Raw genomic sequence first — 21,511 nt, 5'->3', positions numbered from 1 at the left:
GTCCCTGCCAGAGAGTAGAAGCCGTGAGATAAAATCTTCCAGGTTCATTTAGAGCAGGAAGGAATGTTAACGCTTTGGAGGTTATGCCTAGTAAAATGCGCCTCTTGACTCTGAAGGAACCGAAAGGCTTGTGTGAGACCAGAGCGCTGGCTTTTTGTTTGCAGCTCTCCTGTGCTACCATTTCTCAGTGGCCCTATTGTTTTCCTAACATCTGCCTGATAGGACATCTGAAATCGGAAAAAAGTCAGTTTAATTGTTTTCTGGGATGGTTACAACACATGAGATAACTAATTGTCATTAATATTGGTCTGCTTGCTTCATTCGTGTTTGGGAAGGATTTAAAAAAAATATTTGGTGCCAAATGCATAAAGTAAATTTAAGCAAAATTAGTCTAAGTTTTTTTTGGGGGTGGGGTGGGGTGGGGTGGGGTGGGGCATTTACTAAAAATGATCACTTCGGACAATTTTTCTAATTCAGTTATCTGCCCTGGTAAGCTTTAGTTTCCTAGTGTTTATATGGGGACCTACTCTGAAGAGTCCTCACATCTTGGCTACGTGTAGATGATGCATTATGTCTTTTCTCTATGGAAGTGACATTTATGGATCCCATGTGCACCACGTCGACCTCTCTGCCATGGTGGTAACTGCTTCCCCGAAGCCACATTCTTTCTTGCCAGTTCTGAAAACTCATATTTCAAATGCCTCAAGAGTCATAGATAATAGTCCTGAATCTACGTGGCATGTGGATTACAGCTAGATCAGTTCATACGTATAACTTTACATAGTATCTTGTGTAAAAATAGCTTTGGTTATTAAAATCATTGCAATAAAATACCTGTACTATAATATTGTGTGTTCTTTGGTACCTGGGTGATTTTTTTTTTAATGGATGGACTCTTGTTTCACTTTTCTTTAAAAAATATCTGAACATTTCTTAACAAACAAAGAGAGTGCACTGGTTTAGGCGCCATTCAAATGATCTTTGCTGGGTTTGAATCTGCATTTAGGTTGTGGGCCTGGCAGGTTCAAACGCTAGGCTAGAAGAGAGAAATCACACCTTAAATCCAATGAATTTGGAAATCCCACACTGTGTGGGTCACACTCCTATGGTGCAACCCTTCCTGAAGACCAGCCCTGCCTGAGTCCCTAACCACTGGTGGTGGTGGGTGGGTGTGCACCCGCACACCCGCCCACACATGATATTGAGACACGATACACCTTTGTGGTGTAGTGGAAGAGATGAGAATGTCTGATCTTAAAAGATGACCGCTCAATGGCTCAGACATTACTGTGCTTCGAGCCACGGAGCAGCCAAGCACAGTGCGGCGCAAGGGTTGAAGGCGTGAGATCCGATGTTTTCCCGATCCTTTCTCTTGCCAAGTTTTGCCCCGCTGAAGTGTCTCGGAACAAAGTCAGAATGCAGGTGAGCTCCAGTCTTTGGTTTCTTTGGACTATAAATACCACTTTTATTTCTTCAAATATTTCTAAGTATAAACCTGCTATCTCGAGGTCCTGGTCTTTAAAAACTTTTTTTTCTTTTTTTAAATTAAATTTAAAGCTTTTCCACCGAGGTTCTAGTCCGTGGTTCTTCCTTCATGCTTTGGTACAAGTGCTTGATGAAGAGGAGGAGTTGCCTGAATTGGAGCTGCCCTCGTCTTGCCATTTGTCCAGACTCCTCCTTCTCGCGTTCATGAAGAAGTTGCTGACAGTGCTCAGCTCCAACCCCAGCTGCTGGGAAATGGTGATTTGTAATTCTTTGGACGGACGCTTATTTTCCTTGAATATTGCATGTAGAGTTCGACGTTGGACGTCTGTGAAGACCAGCCTGGGCTTTTTGGGGGTGTTGCCTCTATCCTTCCCGTGTTCTTGCTCTTTCCTTTTGCACGCTGCAAAGAAATACAGAAGATGTTTAGAACAAATTCCCTGTGGGGGATTTTGGCCAGCCATTCCTCAGGGCCCACTTTTCGTCCGCTGACCCCTGACTAAAGCACCGAGGATGGCTGGGACGAAGTGTAATAAGGTACAGAGAGCTGAAGGACAGGTGGAATTTTGTGCACTGTGGGTGGGTCCTGGCATCCCTCCGTTTCGGCACTGTGTCTTAGGTAGGTCAGGTAGCTCCATCAGGCCTCTGGCTAAACGAACCAACAGGCTTGAGTTTTTCTTCTAAACGGATATTTAATTCTTTACAAATTATGTGTGTGTCTGTGTGTGGGTATGTACACATGAATGCAGGTGCTAATGGAGGTCAGAAGAGGGCGTTCGATCCCCTAGAGCTGGAGGTACAGGCGGTTGTGAACCACTTGACATCGGTTCTGGGAACCAAACTTGGTTTTCCTCTGGAAGACCAGCAAATGCTCTCAACCACTGAGTTGGTTTCTTTAGCTACTAATGTGGTCTTTAGGTTTTTTTTTTTTTAATTTTAAAATTTTATTTACTTGCGTGTGTGTGTGTGTGTGTGTGTGTGTGTGTGTGTGTGTGTGTGTGTGGTGTAACTCCACCACACTCTGCTAACATCACACTCCCCCGACAGGAGGTAAAGCACTCTCCATCTCCTCCCAGCATGCAAATCTCTGAAACACTAAGTCTGTCCCCCAGAAACCTTGTGCAGTGACAGGAGCCAGATGACAGACTCTGTAGGGAAGACCCAAAGTTAGACAGTGGCCACTGAGGAGTGGGACACACTTCTCCACTGGTGGCATCCAGGGGACATACTGAGAACCTGGCCTTGGGTGAGTGTGTGTGTGTGGGGGGGGTGGGCTAGGTAGAAAATGTTTAGGATACTTCCAGGTTTCTGGTTAGATGGTGGCACACAGAAAAAGGAGTTTTATAAGGGTGTAATTACTTGTATATAGGACAAAGTGCATTGGAAGTGCTGGCTGGCCACTCTGCTAAAGATCTCCGATAGGTACTTGTCCAGAAGACAGCAGGATGTATGGAGCCTGGAGCTCAGGGGAGAGGTCTGAGCTAGAAATACAGCCTTGGAAGTCATTAGGGCTCTAGATGATAAATTATACAACGTATACTTAGGGAAAAGTAAATAACAGTATTGGGCAAAGTCTCAACTTATCTATCATTCAAAAGGCAGAGCTAAGGAAAATCCCCACAAAGAGATGTCCATTTTCCAGTTAATCAGGAAGCACATTTGAAGGACTTTAAGAGGTCCTGGGTACTTGGCAGAATTCTGTGGCCTGTAGCTACCCACAGCAAGTGTTTTCCAAGTGGCATCAGAGCAGCAAGAACCTCTTCCACAGAAGTTCTTTGAAAGGAGGGTTTACAGGTCAAGGGCACCTAGAAAAACCCTACCTAAATGGCTGCTTCCTCAAGATTCACAATGTATGTTAGCATACCTAACTGTTTCTCAAGTCCATTCAACCCCAAACCCTTTGTGGTGGAGCATGTCTATCATAAATTATATGCTACTCATATCAGGGAAATATAGGTCAGTATATTTTGCCTCAAGGTTTCAAGTGCTATAGATACTGTAGGATCAGAAACAGCGAGGTGAAAGTCTGCTGGATCAGGGACCTAGCTAGCCTCTTCCTTTCTATTTCTTTCTTTCTTTCTTTCTTTTTTTTTTTTTTTGTTTATTTGTCTATAGTGTCCTGAACAATGCAGGTTGGAAGGGGAGCTCAGAGCCTGTGGGGGGCTATTAGAGATGGTACCTGTAAGTGCATGTGGTTACATCTGGAGAGAACACTGCAGAAGTCAGACTAGCCAAATACGAAGACCGTAGACTCAATAGAACAAAGAACAGCCAAGCTCATTTGGGATTAGGAGGTTACCAGAGGAGAAGAGGAACAGCCTACAGAAACAAAGTCTTACTTCTGGAAGCTTACATAGAATTATAACTGTTAGAGTCCTTGAGAGACCACAGGAATGAGAGAAATGCTTTGGGATGTCTGTGGGAGATATTGCAGCATAAGACAACCCAGGCCAAGATAAGGAAACTGCAGCTGGAGGTCTGAGTCTCCACATATGTATGTGGGGGTTCGGGGAGGGACCCGGGAACCAGGAAGAAGGAGCCGGGGCACTGCAGTGCAGGGAAGTACTCACACATGAAGGCATACACAAGCTATACACAGGCAGTGGGAGGGGGCAGAACTGGGTTGAGGGGTTACTACAGATACACGAAGGCCCCAGTATGAGTCCCCTCCAGGAAGGAGGCAAGCCAACATGCTTTCAGGATTCTGTGGCAAATTGTAGTGGGAGATGCCTCAGCCATACAGGTAGCTTTGATCTGCTAGGGTGTGGTCACTCATGTGAGTACTGTGCAGGAGGCAGATGCAGTCATGGATTGTGCCCATTGGGGAGAAAGGAAGAAAGAGGAAAAGAGCCGTGTGCAGGTAGCACATCTGTGATTACAGCACTCAGGGAATGGAGGCCGGAGGATTGGGAGCTCAAGGTGGGGAAAGGCCAGAGGCACCATGTCTGGAGCCTTGTTTTGCCTGCAATGTGCAAAGCAGAGCCAAATGTGTTTTGAAAAACACGAGTCTTCCGGGTGTTCAAAGATGTTCTGTGAACAGAGTTTTGAGGTCAAGTCAGTTTGGAAACGCTAGTTGATCAAGTGCAGTGATTCGATTCAGACACTACCACCACTCCAAGCCTGTAATGTGGGAATGTGCCCCAGCTCACGCTATCAGGAAGCACTCTCTGCAGGGAATTTTAGGACTTGTTTCCCTTGGAAGAGTGTTTCTCAGTATGTGGTTGGCTGCCCTCAAACTGGTCTATGACCTGTCACTGACCTACAACAAGATCACGGCAGGAAATTGAGAGTGACCAGGAAGAACTGTCTATAGATGCTTGACATTGCTGGGATGGTCAAGCATGACTGCATTCCTACCAGTAAATTTTTTCCATATTATATTCTAGAACTGCAGGCACAAGACACATGCGGATTAAAACAAACAAACAAACAAACAAACAAACAAACCCAGCAAACAAGTAGTGCTCTCCTACCTAGATTTTAAGGTGTTTTCCCCTGGAACACACTTTACAAGCACGGTGTGGGGTGGTACCCTAGAACCAGCTCTGAGCCAGTGGCTGAAAAACCACTTTGTCCATTTTCCTTCCTTAACAACCCAAAGCCCTATCCTGCATGGGAAGTGTTGACTGATGGGACTGGAGAGATGGCTCAGCATTAACAGTTCATACTTCTCTCCCAGAGGCTGGGTGTTTGGCTCTCAGAACTCACAGCAGGGTCAGGGTTGCCTCTAACTCCATCTCGAGGTGATCTGATACCCTCCTTTGGCCTCTGCAGGCACTGTGCTCAAGCATGTATACCCACACAAGACACACATACACACACAGAAATTAAAAATAAAGTTAAGTCTGAAGCATTGGCTGAGTTGTGCAAAAATCTACCAGGAATCTGTCTGGGAATACGTGGGCATGGATATCTTGGCCTGGGGGATGTTTACAAAGCCAGATGGACTTGGAATACTTGTTAGATAAACCTGGACTCAGAAGATACAGTGGATAATCTTGGGGTCACTAAAGATATGTAATTCTGTGCAAGACTCTTACCATTTTTTAAGCTTAATGTCTCCAGCTGGTTTCTTACTTCCCAGGATGGTAATACATTTTAAATAAGAATATGTGCATAGATGTGATTAAAACCTTGAGCTCTTAAATAGTGCAGAAGTTAGCAAATTAGGGACTGGAGATGCAGCTCAGTGGCAAACACAAGGCCCTGAGTTCAATCCCCATCACTGTGAATTATTTTGCATATGCATTTACCAAGCTTCCTCCTTCAGTCAGTATGCAAGTCAGACACTGGGCTCAGGTCTTTGCTGACTTGAACTTCTGTTATAAAGTTGACAGACCCTGGAGACCTCTTTAACTGAACAAAGAGCATTGCAAGGCCTCTGAGGACCCTGAAACTACCACTCAGAGCTGAAGCTCCTCTTCTGGTTTCCAAAGTCTATTATGACCTTAATTAAATAATGTCCAAGGTAATCCTTCTCTCTGTTGGGGTGGAGAGCTACTCCATTGACTTCCATTGTACCATCTATGACCTGTATGGATTTTTATTCTTTATTCTTATTGTTTGCTTGGGACAGGATTTAATTTCTCAGGCTGACCTGGAACTCACTGTAACCGAGAATGAGGATCAGAGATCCTCCTGCTTCCACCTCTCAAGTTCGGCGTTTACAGGCATTTGTGCCATCACATCGAATTTATGTGGTTCTGGGGATTGAGCCTAGCTTCGTGCATGCTAGACAAGCACTCTACCGACTGACTGCATACATCCCCAGACTCCTGTGCGGTTTTTGAAAAAGAGCAAATAAGCCATGAGTCCTGTGGTACACACCTATTGTCTGTCCAAGGCTTTCCTGAGCTACAAAGGGAGATCCTGTCCCCCTCCAAGGAACAAACAACAACAGCAACAACAAAAGACACCAATGAGGGCTCTGCGATCAGCTAGTCCAGATTCAGTCTCATCCAGATGAAGGTGGTAAAACAGACTCTTGCTCCTCCTGATTCATGACTGTAAGAGCTTAAAGCAAAGACAAGCCACAGACTCCATTATCAGTCCAACACTGTTTTCCTAGACCTCTGAACCACTGAAAACAGGCTGGAGCGATGACGCAGCAGTTAAGGGCACATGTCGCACTTGTGGAGGACCCAAGTTTGGCTCCCAGGGCCCATGTCAGGAGGCTCACACCTGTAAGTTTAGCTCTAGGGCAACTGCACTCCTGTGTACCTACACAGAGACATACACATAAACCTAATTAAAAGTAATAAAAACAAGTCTTAAAATATATATGCACACATACACGTGTTACATAGGTATGCGTATGTGCCTGCTTTTTGAAGCCGAGTTTCTACTTTTGCATTGCAGGTGTGAAACAGTGGTTTGAAGCGTGCTGGCTGGTGGTCTTAGTCTATCTGTCCCAGGGCTGGTTGCTTCACACAGAGGAGTTGTGTGGGTAGAGAGAAGCCCTTTTTCAGTGTGGATGTGCTGTAAATCCAGAGGGGCCTGGGCGGTCACATCATAAGAAAAGCACCACTCTGCCAGAAGCTTCCATTCTGCTGCAGAGCTAATCAAATCCTTCTAACAACCTGGGCCAGGTTCTTCAAGGGAAAAAAAAATGAAATGCAGCTACATGGCTTGATGATGCCAACCATGACCTCAGGGCACAGCAGACAAGGCAGACCCTGTCAAGGACTGTCTGCCTCTGTGTAAGGTATGGACAGCTTGAGTCCAGCCTGGTGGCACATGCCTGGAATTACAGCACTTAGGCTGGGTTATAGGAATTGTTGAGGGTGGCAAGCCCGGGCTGTATTACAAGATCCTGTCTCAACCCTCTCCCCACTCCAAAAAAGAAATGGACTCCTCAAGAAATGTGGGTTGAACGGTCATCTCTCAGATCAGCTGGTCAGCCCCTCTGTTCCCTATCCCCTTTGTCTCACTGTTCACGTAACTCAACCTCAACCTCAGCCTTAGTCCTGGGGGCAGAGATGAGCATTGAGGTGGGACAGACTAGGAAAAGAAGCCCCTTTAGCTTCCATGTGGAAGAGGAGAGATGGGGAACTGAGGGCTTCATGTCCACATGTCCACACACATACACACAATTAAAAAACATTAAAAAGCCCTTCGATCGTTTGGAGTCCAATCATTGGTATGGTTCTACAGTTAACGATGCTTGTTATACAAGCCAGGCAAGATATATAGCTGACCTGATGAACTCCATGCTTAGTTTGCATTTCAGTTCATGTGGGTCTATTGCGAATTGTAAAATTTATTGATCCACTTTTTATAATTAATAGCTATATATTTTATAGTAGTCATAACAACAAAGATGGTAAAACAACAACAACAACAACAAAACAACAGAACAATAAAAATCAGTTTCCGAGGAAGAGAGAAGACTCAGCAGGCAAGAGCTCTTGTTCTACAAGCATGGGGACCTGAGTTTGAATCCCAGCACTCACATAAAATGATGAACATGGCTACCTCTAACTCCATATACCTCTAACTCCAGCGCTGTGGAGTCAGGGGAATTGCTGGGGCTCACTGGTTGCCAGTCTAGCTCCAGGTTCAGTGAGAGACTGTCTCAAGAGAATAAAGTAAAGAGTGGTAGATCTGGGCATCCGATGTCTTCCTCTGGCCTCTGAGTCTAGATAGCGTGACTGTGCACAGTTTTGTACACAAATACATACACCATACACACAAAAATATAAATAAAAATAATTGCCTATAGTTAATTTCAAATTAACTATAGTTTATAGTGAAGTTTGCCTTGTTTGCATTTCTGGAAAGATGTCTATATGATCATACTGCAAATTTCTATAATATGCCAATAATGTGCACTAAAAATGAACTTCACAGAGGTCTCCTGAAGCCCATGAAGAAAGCTCAATGACTACTCTACCTCAGCATCCAAGGATCTTGGTACTCTGACCTCAACCACTCTTCCTCTTTCTCCCCATGACTGCCCACCCACTGCCCAGCATGCCCCCCACTGCCTAGCATGCCCCCCACACCCCCCACGCCCCTCACGCTCCCCATGCCCATTGCACCATTCAGAAGCCATGCCTAAATGCACTAGGCACATGCATGCTTCAACATCTTTACCTACACTGTTTTCTCCACCCAGAATGCCATTTCTTCCTTCTCTCCATATAAAGAATTCCTTACATAGCAAAGACCAAGTTCCAGCATTTCCCCTTTTTCTATGCTTCCTCTGTCCCAGGGAAAACTGTTGATTCCTATGATGACAGACCACCTTCCATCAATCTCTCCCACTAGAATGGAGAAAATCTCTTGCATGGTTTAAAAAAAAAAGAAGGAAAGAAAGAAAAGAAAAGAAAGGGCTAGACTACAGATTTTAATTTTTTTTTTTTTTAGCATTCTTGTTACATAAATGAGCTAGATGTGGGCCTGTGTGAAGTAGAGACACTCAAGATAAATAAAATTTAGTATCAAATTTCAAAAGTCCTTTTCCTGGACAGTTTCTCTTGAAACAGGTTAATACTACCGAGGAGACATTTCTAAAGTGGCATTAGAAAATCAGTGGAGGGCTGGAGAGAGTCGGCTTAGTGGTCAAGAGCACATGCTGCTCTTGTGGAGTACCTGAGTTTGAATCCCAGCACCCTAGTGGTGACAAAACTGTCTGTAACCCCAGTCCCCTCTGACTTGACACCCTCTTCTGGCCTCTGCAGGCACCAAGTACATATATGCACACATGCAGGAAAATCACTCATACACATAAAAGAATAAAATAAATAAATCAAGAAAGAACGAAAGAATAAGAAATCAGTGGAAGTCAGCTGAGTCCTTGGGGGAAGGAAGTTGTGATACCCTGAATCAGGAGGGGGTTCAGAGCCAGACAGGGAACAAGTTGGAAGGATAGAGCTTGAGAAGAAGGTGAAGAGGAATTAAGTTGGTCTGAGACTCCAAAATGAGTTGAGAGTAAAGTAACCACACCTCTCACAGACAACTGGTGTGCAAGTTGAGGTTCTATGCCCCAGAAGGCTAAGATACACTGTGATCTTCCTTGCTAAGCCTGGAGTGTAACTGATCAATATATCCCTAGTTAAGGGTACAGAAGAAAATAACTGGATTTTTTTTTTTCTCCTAAGCCAGGGTCTTGCATAGCTCAGTCTGCCCTCAAGCTTGCTATGTATCTGAGAATGGCCCTGAACTTTTGATCTCTCTGCCTCTACCTCCCAAGTGCTGGAACTACTATACCCAGTTTACGCAATGATGGGGAACAAAGCTCGTACTCTACCAACCGAGCCATATCTTTAGCCCAAGAATTGGAATTGTGCATGTGGACAGCACATATCTACCTCCTTTGTAGTGGAAACTGTAACAATACATTCATGATACGGTCCCTGGAAAGGAGTCTTGGAGAAATTCAGCCTCTGGGACTGAAGTGCTCACATGGAGCATGTGCTGGAAATTCGTGAAGACGCCATTTCGCTTCTTTTCTGGAAGCTGCATGTCACTGAACACTTCGCCATTTGGGACCCTCTGACTCCTGGTTCCCCACATCCAGGGTTGATGGCATCATGTTTTTCTCCTGCGCTCTACTAGCCTGCACTCTGCAGTGAGAAAGGCTATTTGCTGTGGATATCGCTCTACATAAATAAAACACTGATTGGCCAGTGGCCAGGCAGGAAGTGTAGACGGGACAAGGAGAGAGGAGAATTCTGGGAAGTGGAAGGCTGAGGGGGAGAGGCCTGCCAGCCACCGCCATGACAAGCAAGATGTAAGGTACCGGTAAGCCACGAGCCACGTGGCAAGTTATACATGAATAGAAATGGGTTAATTTAAGATAGAAGAAGTAGATAACAAAAAGCCTGCCACGGCCATACAGTTTATAAATAATATAAGTGTCTGAGTGATTATTTTATACGTGGGTTGTGGGACTGCGGGGCTTGGTGGGACCTGGAGAGAAATTCTCCAGCTACAGCTAGTAGTGGAACCTTCAGGAGTCCTTATGGTGGCTAGAATTTGGAACAACTGAGAAGCCTTAGAAGCTGGTACCTGGGACCTGGCTCTCGATGTGCAATGTATCCAGTTCACAGAGGACCCAGGTGATTCAGTCACATGGCTACTGCTGAGATGCTCTAAGCCACTGTTTCTTAGACCTGAGTCAGGTGAAGATTCTGCCTGAGCAGATCATGATGGGACCTGAGATTCTGAGTGCTACCCTGGACCAGGTGCTTCTGAGGAAAGTGGAAGTTGGGATGCTCAGAGCCATGGCTGGGAGCTGTGCCGGCTTTCGATGCTGGGTATTGGACCCAAGGCTCACCATGCTGACCACATACTCTACCTCTGACCCACAGTCCAGCCCCTGGCTGTGAAGTTTTTCAGCACTAACTAATGGACCCTCCCCAACTTTGCCAAGCACCTAAGGAGGAGAGCGAGCAGGGAGACTAGAAAGCAGCTTCTTGAGTGGGGTACATATTTCAGGATCAGAGGGACAAGGAACAGTTTTGGCGTGACTATCATCTGCCAGGCTGGCACCAGACAAACAGGGTGAGCCCACATTACAGTCTTGAGCTCTCAAAGTTTAGTGTACGTTATGGTCACCTTGAAGCTTGTTAAAATATGGATGAGGAGGATCTGCCTCAGGGCTTCTGGTTCAGCGTGGTTTGTAAGAAGCCAAGTGACGTGGGTGTGTGTGTGCTTGAAGGAAGAGCTGGGAGTTATTCCCATCAAAAAACAGCTAAACAGGTTTGTTTCCAGATGTGCTATGGGACTGAGCAAATGCAGGGTGTGTGTGTGTGTGTGTGTGTGTGTGTGTGTGTGTGTGTGTGTGTGTGTGTGCGCGCGCGCGCGGGCATATGTGTGCACGTGCGTATGTGTATGCATGCACGCACGAGAGAGAGAGAGAGAGAGAGAGAGAGAGAGAGAGAGAGAGAATTGATTATTGGGTATCAGGCTTCTGATTGTAGACTGAAGGATATATAACTAGGATATGAGGAAAGGCAAAAGAAAAAAAATCCATGGGAATATTTCACAATTATGTGGGTGCAGGTATTGGTATAAACTTGTGATTTTACACACACACACACACACACACACACACACACACACACACACACAGCCAGTGAGATGGCTCAAAGGGTAAAAGAGCTTGTCATCATGCCTGACAACCTTAGTTTCATCTCCAGGACCCACATGGTGGAAGGAGAGAACTAATTACTGTAAGTTGTCCTCTGACCTTTACACGTGTATGTGTGATCATGAGTGCAAACATACACACATAAAAATAAACAAATGTAATACAAATGTAAATATTCAGCATGTCCATGAATGCATCTATGCATATCTGTGTGTAAATATTTATGTATACACATCCCAGCTTTATCTGAGAGAGCAGAGAAACAAAGCCATGCTAAAGGCACATGCGCACATAGTACCCAGCTCTTCTCAGTCTCTAACACCTTATCCATCATCACAAGCCACGGGCCATCGAAGCAGCCACAAACCCAAGGCTTGGGGCAGGGAGGGTATCAGATGAACTTGGAATATCTTTTTATGTTGGAAAGTTTAAGGAAAAATAGTGAGAACTTGTCCCAGGACATAGAAGGGGCCCCCATCACCCAAGGATGTTAAAGTGACTCCCATCAGGTTGTCTGGGACAACCTGAGCTCCAAAATACTTAAAAGCAAGTAACACGTTTGCAAATTGTTGATTAAAAAAAAAAAAAAAGGAATGTGCGAGTCCACACCAACAGTAAATGGGTAAGTAAGTGTGAGAGAGAGAGAAGGCTGAGGAGTGATCGTCCAACGTGCAGAAATGCTGAGGATGGAAAGCTAGACCAGGCAAAGATCAACAGGCACTAAACAGGGGATTTTGAGGAGAAGTAGAATATTTGCATTGTCTTAAAATATCTCCCATGGGTCGCTTTTTAGTTGGAAGATAGAGAAAAAAAATGCCCAGTGATTACACAGTATAGAAATTAGATAAGACTTGGGGTAAAGAAAACACACTCACCAGGTAAGTGAGGAACAGACAGTTGGGGGCCTCCAGATGTGATCCTCAGAGAAGGCACACTGCCACCCATGCCGCTTTCTGGGTAAGAGAGCAGAGGCTCAATGGAAACAGCAGAAGCACACACAGGAAAACGAGCACGTTCTAAGGGAGCCGATAATAAAGGCCACTTGACCAGAGTGCAAGGTCTGGGACCCCCACGGTGGAGGGAGAGGCCCAACTTCTGCAAACTGTCCTCTGACCTCCACATAGGTGCTCTGGCATGCTCACACCCCCAACACATACACGCGTGCAATACACACCCACAAACAAGCAAACGAACGAATGAATGAATGTAATAAGGATAAAGATAAAAAAATGAGAATAGAATTCTTCAAACATGCGAGTTTTGTAAAAGACAGAAGATGGAAGAGGAACATTTGACAGTAAAAGAAGCAAAGGAGCCATGACAGCAGAGCCCGAGACGGAATTCTGTACGGGAGGACCACGCTCGGAGGACATGGCTGAGTCACCTAACAAAGCTGAGCAGTGACCACACAAGAGACCATCCTCGTCCTTAGGAAAACGCTCGGGTATTTTGAGGTGAGGGGCCATGATGTATGTAGCCTGCCTTCAATAAACCCATATGGGAAGAGGGCAAACATAAAGTAGGACACTAACCATTGGCCAGTGTTCACTGGTGAGGAGGGTATCCTGATGGCCTTTGTCCTACTTTATCTTTGAAGATTTTCATAAGTTGAAATGAGTTTCAAATAAGAATTTAAACAGCTTCAGAATGGTATTTAATGACCCTGAGGCATGTTTGATTTTAAATACTCTATCGAGTTAATTTTGTAATAAAATAAAAACTTAAGGTCTATCTTACGTATGCACCTTTATTTAATTGCATCTGTCTATCTATCTATCTATCTATCTATCTATCTATCTATCTATCTATCAATCATCTATCCATCCATCATCATCTATCTCATCTATCTATCTATCTATCTATCTATCTATCTATCTATCTATCTATCTATCATCTATCCATCCATCATCTATCTATCTATCATCTATCCATCCATCATCTATCTATCTATCTATCTATCTATCTATCTATCTATCTATCTATCTATCAATCATCTATCCATCCATCATCTATCTATCTATCAATCATCTATCCATCCATCATCATCTATCTCATCTATCTATCTATCTATCTATCTATCTATCTATCTATCTATCTATTGTGTGTGTGTGTACACACACGAGCCCGTGTGCACGTGCGTGTGAGTGGGTGTAGGTAGAGGTCAGAGGACAATATGGGAGCGTTGGTTTTCTCCTCCCACCATGAGGGTCCAGGAGATTGAACTCTGGTCATCTGGCTTGTGGCAAGTACCTGTTTACATATATATGCTATTAAAAAGCTAGAAGGAAAGAATTCGGTATCCAGAGGTCAGGGAAGACTGGAGCAAAACCATGTCTTCTGGACATGGTGGGACCCCTGCACTTGTGAACTCATGGCAGCTGTGGTTGCCAAGATAAGACCTGCACAAGATCATCCAGTCAATGTTCCAGCATGGTGTGGGAAGCGGTTCCCAAGCCCCGCCCTCTAACTGAGGAGCTATTAATTGTGGATGGCCTCTAGGGGAGGGAGGTCAGTTCCCTTTAAGTGTGGGGTTGTGGTTGGTTTACTATGTTCTAGTGGGTGGCTTCACACCTGTAAGTATGTGGGCAGCATAAATTGGACTCAGTGTCTTTTTTTTTTTTTTAATAGAGGCCATGAAGTTTGGAGGGTAAGGAGGGGAACGGGAACCTGGGCAGAGTTAGGGGAAGTGCGTGTGGGTGAATATGATTGAAATACAGTTTTTAATTGAAATTCTCAAAATTAACAATGTTATAGTTTTTTTTCAAGCAAGCAAGAACTAAACTAATATATAGAAAGGTATTATCTCTTGGTTATAGAATAATGAGCAATTTCCTCCTGTTTCTTTGTTATAATCTCAGGTTTTCTAAAGTTTTAATGTGGGCATCAAATACTTAGAGAAAAAAAACATCTTTGAAAGAGAAAACCAAACCTTTGGTAAAACTTCTTCTATAACACTGCAGGCTGCCCGGTCATCCCATAATAGCAAAATCGAGCCAAAGCCCTGAATACCGTGAAACACTCAAGGATAGGAAGGGTTGTTGGCGAGGACTTGTGAATTATGATACTTCTAAAATATAAAACCATAAAACTTTATTTCCCTGAGCAGTTTATAGACCAATGTAAGTGTCTAAAAATAGGAGATTGATTAAATAAATTATAGCACAACTATAAAATCGAAGATTCATAAATGTTTTCTGGCATTAAGCACTCGGAGAGCACAGGCAGAGTGTCTGCTTTGTCTTGCAGATTGTGAACACCCTTATCTCTACATATCTATTGGATGAATGAATGAATGAGTGAATGCTACTCATAATAGTTTGGGAAGGGGTAATGGTGGGATTACTAGGGATTAATATGGCCTCTGTTATTCTTTCATGTGTTTTCAAATACTCCACCATAAATGCAATAGCATGAGATATTTTTATTCAAAACTTCTGTATTTATTTATTTAGGTGTATATCTCTGTGCCTCTGTGTGTGTAGGTGCATGTGGATGCAGTGCCCGTGGGGGCCAAAAGAGGGCGTTAGATTCCCTAGAGTTAGAGCGTCAGGTGACTGTGAGTCAGTTGATGCCGGTGCTGGAAGTTCAACTCCTCTGCAAGAGCAGTGTGCTCTCTGACCCTGTGAGCTGTCTCTCCAGCCCCTGAGTTACTTTTCAAAGCTGGCCTGGAATAAAGGAAACTCCACTGAAGTTGGGATTACTTTCCACCTCCCGAGAGCACGATCACCCTACACTGCCTCTCTATTTGTCACTCAGCCCACTGCACTGGCACACGGCCCGATGTGGGAGTAAACGTTTCTAGAGAGGTGACTGTCAGCCAAAGGAACTAAAGCACGAAGCCTTCTCCACTTGCCCTGGAAACTCATAGTTTGAGGGATGAAGAGCCTTTAATTATTTATAAAGAAGACCATCCTCCCTACACACACACACACACACACACACACACACACACACACACACACACACACACGTGTTCATAGGCTTTAAAATCCACAGGTTATCTTTGGAGAGTGCAGAAGGACCCCCAAGTTTCAGAAGCTCCCCACCCCCACCCCATCCCTGTCCCTCATCCCCGTAAGGATAACCAATCCTTTTTGTGTGTGAATATCCTTCCAGCCTATTCCTGGTGGGATGATACGTTCTCAAATTTAAAGTCCTGTTTTATTAACTTTAGTATAGAGTATCTGAAAACACGCAGAAGTTTAGTGTCAACTTTAATGACAGGAGAATGGGTTAGGAAGAAAACTTTGTATGCCTATTTATGTGTAACTTTTTAAAAATTATGACTGTACGATGTATACGTAAAATACATATTTATTAATTGGAAACAATCCTTCTTTCATTTTGGGGCTCATGGGACAATCATGCAAATAACTACTGTGCTGGGTAGTTTTGTGAACTAGACACAAGTCAGGGTCATCTGGGAAGAAGAATCTCAGTGGAGAAAATTCCTCCAGATCGGCCTGTAGACAAGTCTGCAGGAAATTCTCTTGATTAATGGTTGATGTGGGAGGGGTCAGCCCATCGTGAGAATCCCTAGCCAGGTGGTCCTGGGTTGTGTACGGAAGCAGGCTGAGCAATCTATGGCTAGTGATAAGTAGTGAGCCACACTCCTCCACGGCTTCTATTTCAGTTTCTGCCTCGAATTCCTCCCTTGATTTTCCCTCATGATGACTGTCAGTTGTAAGATGATACAAACCATTCTCTCCACCACACACATCCCCCACCACACACACATGCCCACACCACACACATGTCCACCACACACACATGCCCACCACACACACATGCCCACCATACACACATCCCCCACCACACACACATGCCCACCACACACATGCCCACCACACACACATGCCCACCACACACACATGCCCAACACACACACATCCCCCACCACACACACATGCCCACCACACACATGCCCACCACACACACATCCCCCACCACACACACATGCCCACCACACACATATGCCCACCACACACACATGCCCACCCCACACACATGCCCACACCACACACATGCCCACCACACACACATGCCCACCCCACACACATGCCCACACCACACACATGCCCACTACACACACATGCCCACCACACACACATGCCCACCACACACACATGCCCATCCCACACACATGCCAATCCCACACACATGCCCATCCCACACACATCCCCCACCACACACACATGCCCACACCACACACATGCCCACCACACACACATGCCCACCACACACACATGCCCACCACACACACATGCCCACCACACACACATGCCCACCACACACACATCCCCCACCACACACACATGCCCACCATACACACATACCCACCACACACACATGTCCACCACACACACATGCCCACCACACACACATCCCCTATCACACACACTTGCCCACCATACACACATGCCCACCACACACACATGTCCACCACACACATCCCCCACCACACACACATGCCCACTCCACACACATGCCCACCACACACACATGCCCACCACACACACATGCCCACCACACACACAAGCCCACCACACACACATCCCCCACCACACACACATGCCCACCATACACACATGCCCACCACACACACATGCCCACCACACACTCATGTCCACCACACACACATGCCCACCACACACATCCCCCATCACACACACATGCCCATCATACACACATGCCCACCACACACACATGTCCACCACACACACATCCCCCACCACACACACATGCCTACCACACACACATCCCCCACCACACACACATGTCCACCACACACACATCCCCCACCACACACACATCCCCCACCACACACACATGCCCACTCCACACACATGCCCATCCCACACACATGCCCATCCCACACACATGCCCATCCCACACACATGCCCATCCCACACACATTCCCCACCACACACACATGCCCATCCCACACACATCCCCCACCACACACACATGCCCACCACACACACATGCCCACCACACACACATGCCCACTCTACACACATCCCCCACCACACACACATGCCCATCCCACACACATCCCCCACCACACACACATCCCCCACCACACACACATGCCCATTCCACACACATGCCCACCCCACACACATGCCCATCCCACACACATGCCCATCCCACATACATGCCCATACCACACACATGCCCATCCCACACACATGCCAATCCCACACACATGCCCACACCACACACATTCCCCACCACACACACATGCCCATCCCACACACATCCCCCACCACATACACATGCCCATCCCACACACATGCCAATCCCACACACATGCCCATCCCACACACATTCCCCACCACACACACATGCCCACCACACACACACGCCCACTCTACACACATCCCCCACCACCACACATGCCCACCACACATACATGCCCACCACACACACATGCCCACCCCACACACATGCCCACTCTACACACATCCCCCACCACACACACATGCCCACCCCACACACATGCCCATCCCACACACATGCCCATCCCACACACATGCCAATCCCACACACATGCCCATCCCACACACATTCCCCACCACACACACATGCCCACCACACACACATCCCCCACCACACACACATGCCCACCACACACACATGCCCACCACACACACATGCCCACTCTACACACATCCCCCACCACCACACATGTTCACCACACATACATGCCCACCACACACACATGCCCAACCCCACACACATGCCCACTCTACACACATCCCCCACCACACACACATGCCCACCCCACACACATCCCCCACCACACACACATGCCCACCACACACACATCCCCCACCACACACACATGCCCACCACACACTTCCCCACCACACATACATGCCCCACCACATACACATGCCCACCCCACACACATGCCCATTCCACACACATGCCCACACCACACAATGCCCCACCACACACATGCCCACCACACACTTGCCCACCACACATACATGCCCCACCACATACACATGCCCACCCCACACACATGCCCATTCCACACACATGCCCACACCACACAATGCCCCACCACACACATGCCCACCACACACTTGCCCACCACACATACATGCCCCACCACATACACATGCCCACCCCACACACATGCCCATCCCACACACATGCCCATACCACACACATGCCCCACCACACACATGCCCACCACACACTTGACCACCACACACACATGCCCACCACACACATGTGCCCACCCCACACACATGCCCACCCCACACACATGCCCATCCCACACACATACCCACACCACACACATGCCCCACCACACACATGCCCACCACACACATGCCCACCACACATACATGCCCCATCACATACACATGCCCACCCCACACACATCCCCCACCACACACACATGCCCACCACACACACATGCCCACTCTACACACATCCCCCACCACCACACATGCCCACCACACATACATGCCCACCACACACACATGCCCAACCCCACACACATGCCCACTCTACACACATCCCCCACCACACACACATGCCCACCCCACACACATCCCCCACCACACACACATGCCCACCACACACACATCCCCCACCACACACACATGCCCACCACACACTTCCCCACCACACATACATGCCCCACCACATACACATGCCCACCCCACACACATGCCCATTCCACACACATGCCCACACCACACAATGCCCCACCACACACATGCCCACCACACACTTGCCCACCACACATACATGCCCCACCACATACACATGCCCACCCCACACACATGCCCATTCCACACACATGCCCACACCACACAATGCCCCACCACACACATGCCCACCACACACTTGCCCACCACACATACATGCCCCACCACATACACATGCCCACCCCACACACATGCCCATCCCACACACATGCCCACACCACACACATGCCCCACCACACACATGCCCACCACACACTTGACCACCACACACACATGCCCACCACACACATGTGCCCACCCCACACACATGCCCACCCCACACACATGCCCATCCCACACACATACCCACACCACACACATGCCCCACCACACACATGCCCACCACACACATGCCCACCACACATACATGCCCCATCACATACACATGCCCACCCCACACACATCCCCCACCACACACACATGCCCACCACACACACATGCCCATGCTGAGTCTCTCCTCTCATGGTCTTTGCTGACAGATTGGTTCCCTGTTCCTGGGGTTACTTCTGTTCCTTCACAACAGGGGTGGGTGTGTTTGATCCCTTGCATTGGTTCTCTAAAGGTCCTATGTTCTCGGAGGCAGCAATTGGCCCAGGGTGGGAAAGACTGACTACCACACCATCACAGCTTCTCTGTGGGTAATGGTATACACAAATGCCCAGCTTCCCAAGGCAGGGTCACAGAAGTTAATCCTCACCAATACCATTCCCAGGAGCCCCGCTCCATTTTACTTTAGAGGTAGCTCTGAAATTTTACCACTTGCCATGTGCAGCAGCCCATCTCTCTTAGCTACTGCTCAGCTGTTCATCTGCCCCCTCCATCCCAGCATGCTTTCAAAACCACAAACCTGATCATTTCATTTCACAACTGGCCACGGCTGCCTTTAGCCCCTGCTGCCAGAGGCCCTTGGCCTGTACAGACACAAGAGTCTCCATCAGTACTTTTTTTTTTTTTTTTTTTTTTGGTTTTTCGAGACAGGGTTTCTCTGTGTAGCTTTGCGCCTTTCCTGGGACTCACTTGGTAGCCCAGGCTGGCCTCGAACTCACAGAGATCCGCCTGGCTCTGCCTCCCAAGTGCTGGGATTAAAGGCGTGCGCCACCACCGTCCGGCTCCATCAGTACTTTTAAGGTTCCTCTTTTGTGTGCCTGTACTTTGCCCAGTGCCTGGTGCATGAGTCTCTAGCCAGTCAGTGTTTGGGCAAATGAAGGAATAGGAAAATGCTGAAGGGTTTTCTATAGTCCTTCCCAGACTGTACACATATAGGAACCTCCTGGGGACCCTGTGAAAATACAGATTTAGATGCAGGAGGTCAGGGCTGAACCCAGAGTTCCCAGGTGATGCTGCTGGTCTCTGAGATTCACTCAGAGAAGAAAGGATGCACAGAATCGTAATAGCTTCCAAGTTGGAAGAGTGCGTGTTTGGAATTAGCTCCTTCTACAGGGATCTCAAAATCTTGAGTGAACTTTAGAGTTGAAAAAGATGAAAAGAAGTTAGAGATTTTATATTCAGACCCTGTGCACACTGAGCAAGGCTATAGGCTATTCCAGAAAAAAGAGAGAAGTAAGTAAAAGTCACTTGGTATTAAATTCACAGTACCACTTTTAACAAATCAGGGTCTTATGTAGCTCGGCTGGCCTTGAGCTTCTTCCTGATCCTCTTGCCTCAGCCTTAGACTGCAGAGGTTACAGACGTGCGTTATTACTACATTATGCTGCACCTGGGAATCTTTCCTCTCCTCCCCTTCTCCACCAATCTGATTGTCTCCCTTGGAGGAATGTGAAATGTATGGTGCTTTGGTCTCCACCATTGAAATCAGAGCCTGGGTGTTGCTGATGGGAAGGTGTTGCTGAGCTGGGGGAAGAGAGAAGCTGCCAGCTTTGTATTAATTCAGATCCAAGAAATCTGCAGAGAACAAAAGGTATGGGCAGCTCATGCCTGTAGTTTCAGCACTGGGGGGATGAAGGCAGAAAGATCAGAGGTTCAAGGCCAGCCTTGGCTACAGAGTGAGTCAGAGGCCAGCCTGGGCTACACCAGAGAAAATTATTTAAAAAGAAAGAAAAAGAAAGAAAGAAAGAAAGAAAGAAAGAAAGAAAGAAAGAAAGAAAGAAAGAAAGAAAAAAAGAAAGAAAGAAAGAAAGAAAGAGAAAAAGCCTATAGAGGGATT

At 46.8% G+C, this 21,511-nt stretch overlaps 1 protein-coding gene across 1 annotated transcript in view; it reads right to left on the bottom strand.

Moving 5' to 3' along the window:
- Positions 1-440: 440 nt before the first annotated feature.
- Onecut1 (one cut homeobox 1) overlaps positions 441-21,511 on the bottom strand; it is a 34,244-nt gene continuing 13,173 nt past the window's right edge. The window contains exon 2 of the mRNA XM_052714400.1: positions 441-1,885. Within this exon, the coding sequence (XP_052570360.1) occupies positions 1,593-1,885 (293 nt within the window). The 3' untranslated portion in view covers positions 441-1,592. The remainder of the gene's footprint in view (positions 1,886-21,511) is intronic.

Source organism: Peromyscus californicus, unplaced genomic scaffold, assembly GCF_007827085.1.
Source record: "Peromyscus californicus insignis strain IS unplaced genomic scaffold, ASM782708v3 Scaffold_11__1_contigs__length_118956290, whole genome shotgun sequence".
Lineage (NCBI taxonomy): Eukaryota > Metazoa > Chordata > Mammalia > Rodentia > Cricetidae > Peromyscus > Peromyscus californicus.
The sequence above is the reverse complement of the archived record's forward strand: the minus strand, read 5'-3'. Positions and strand labels throughout refer to the sequence as shown.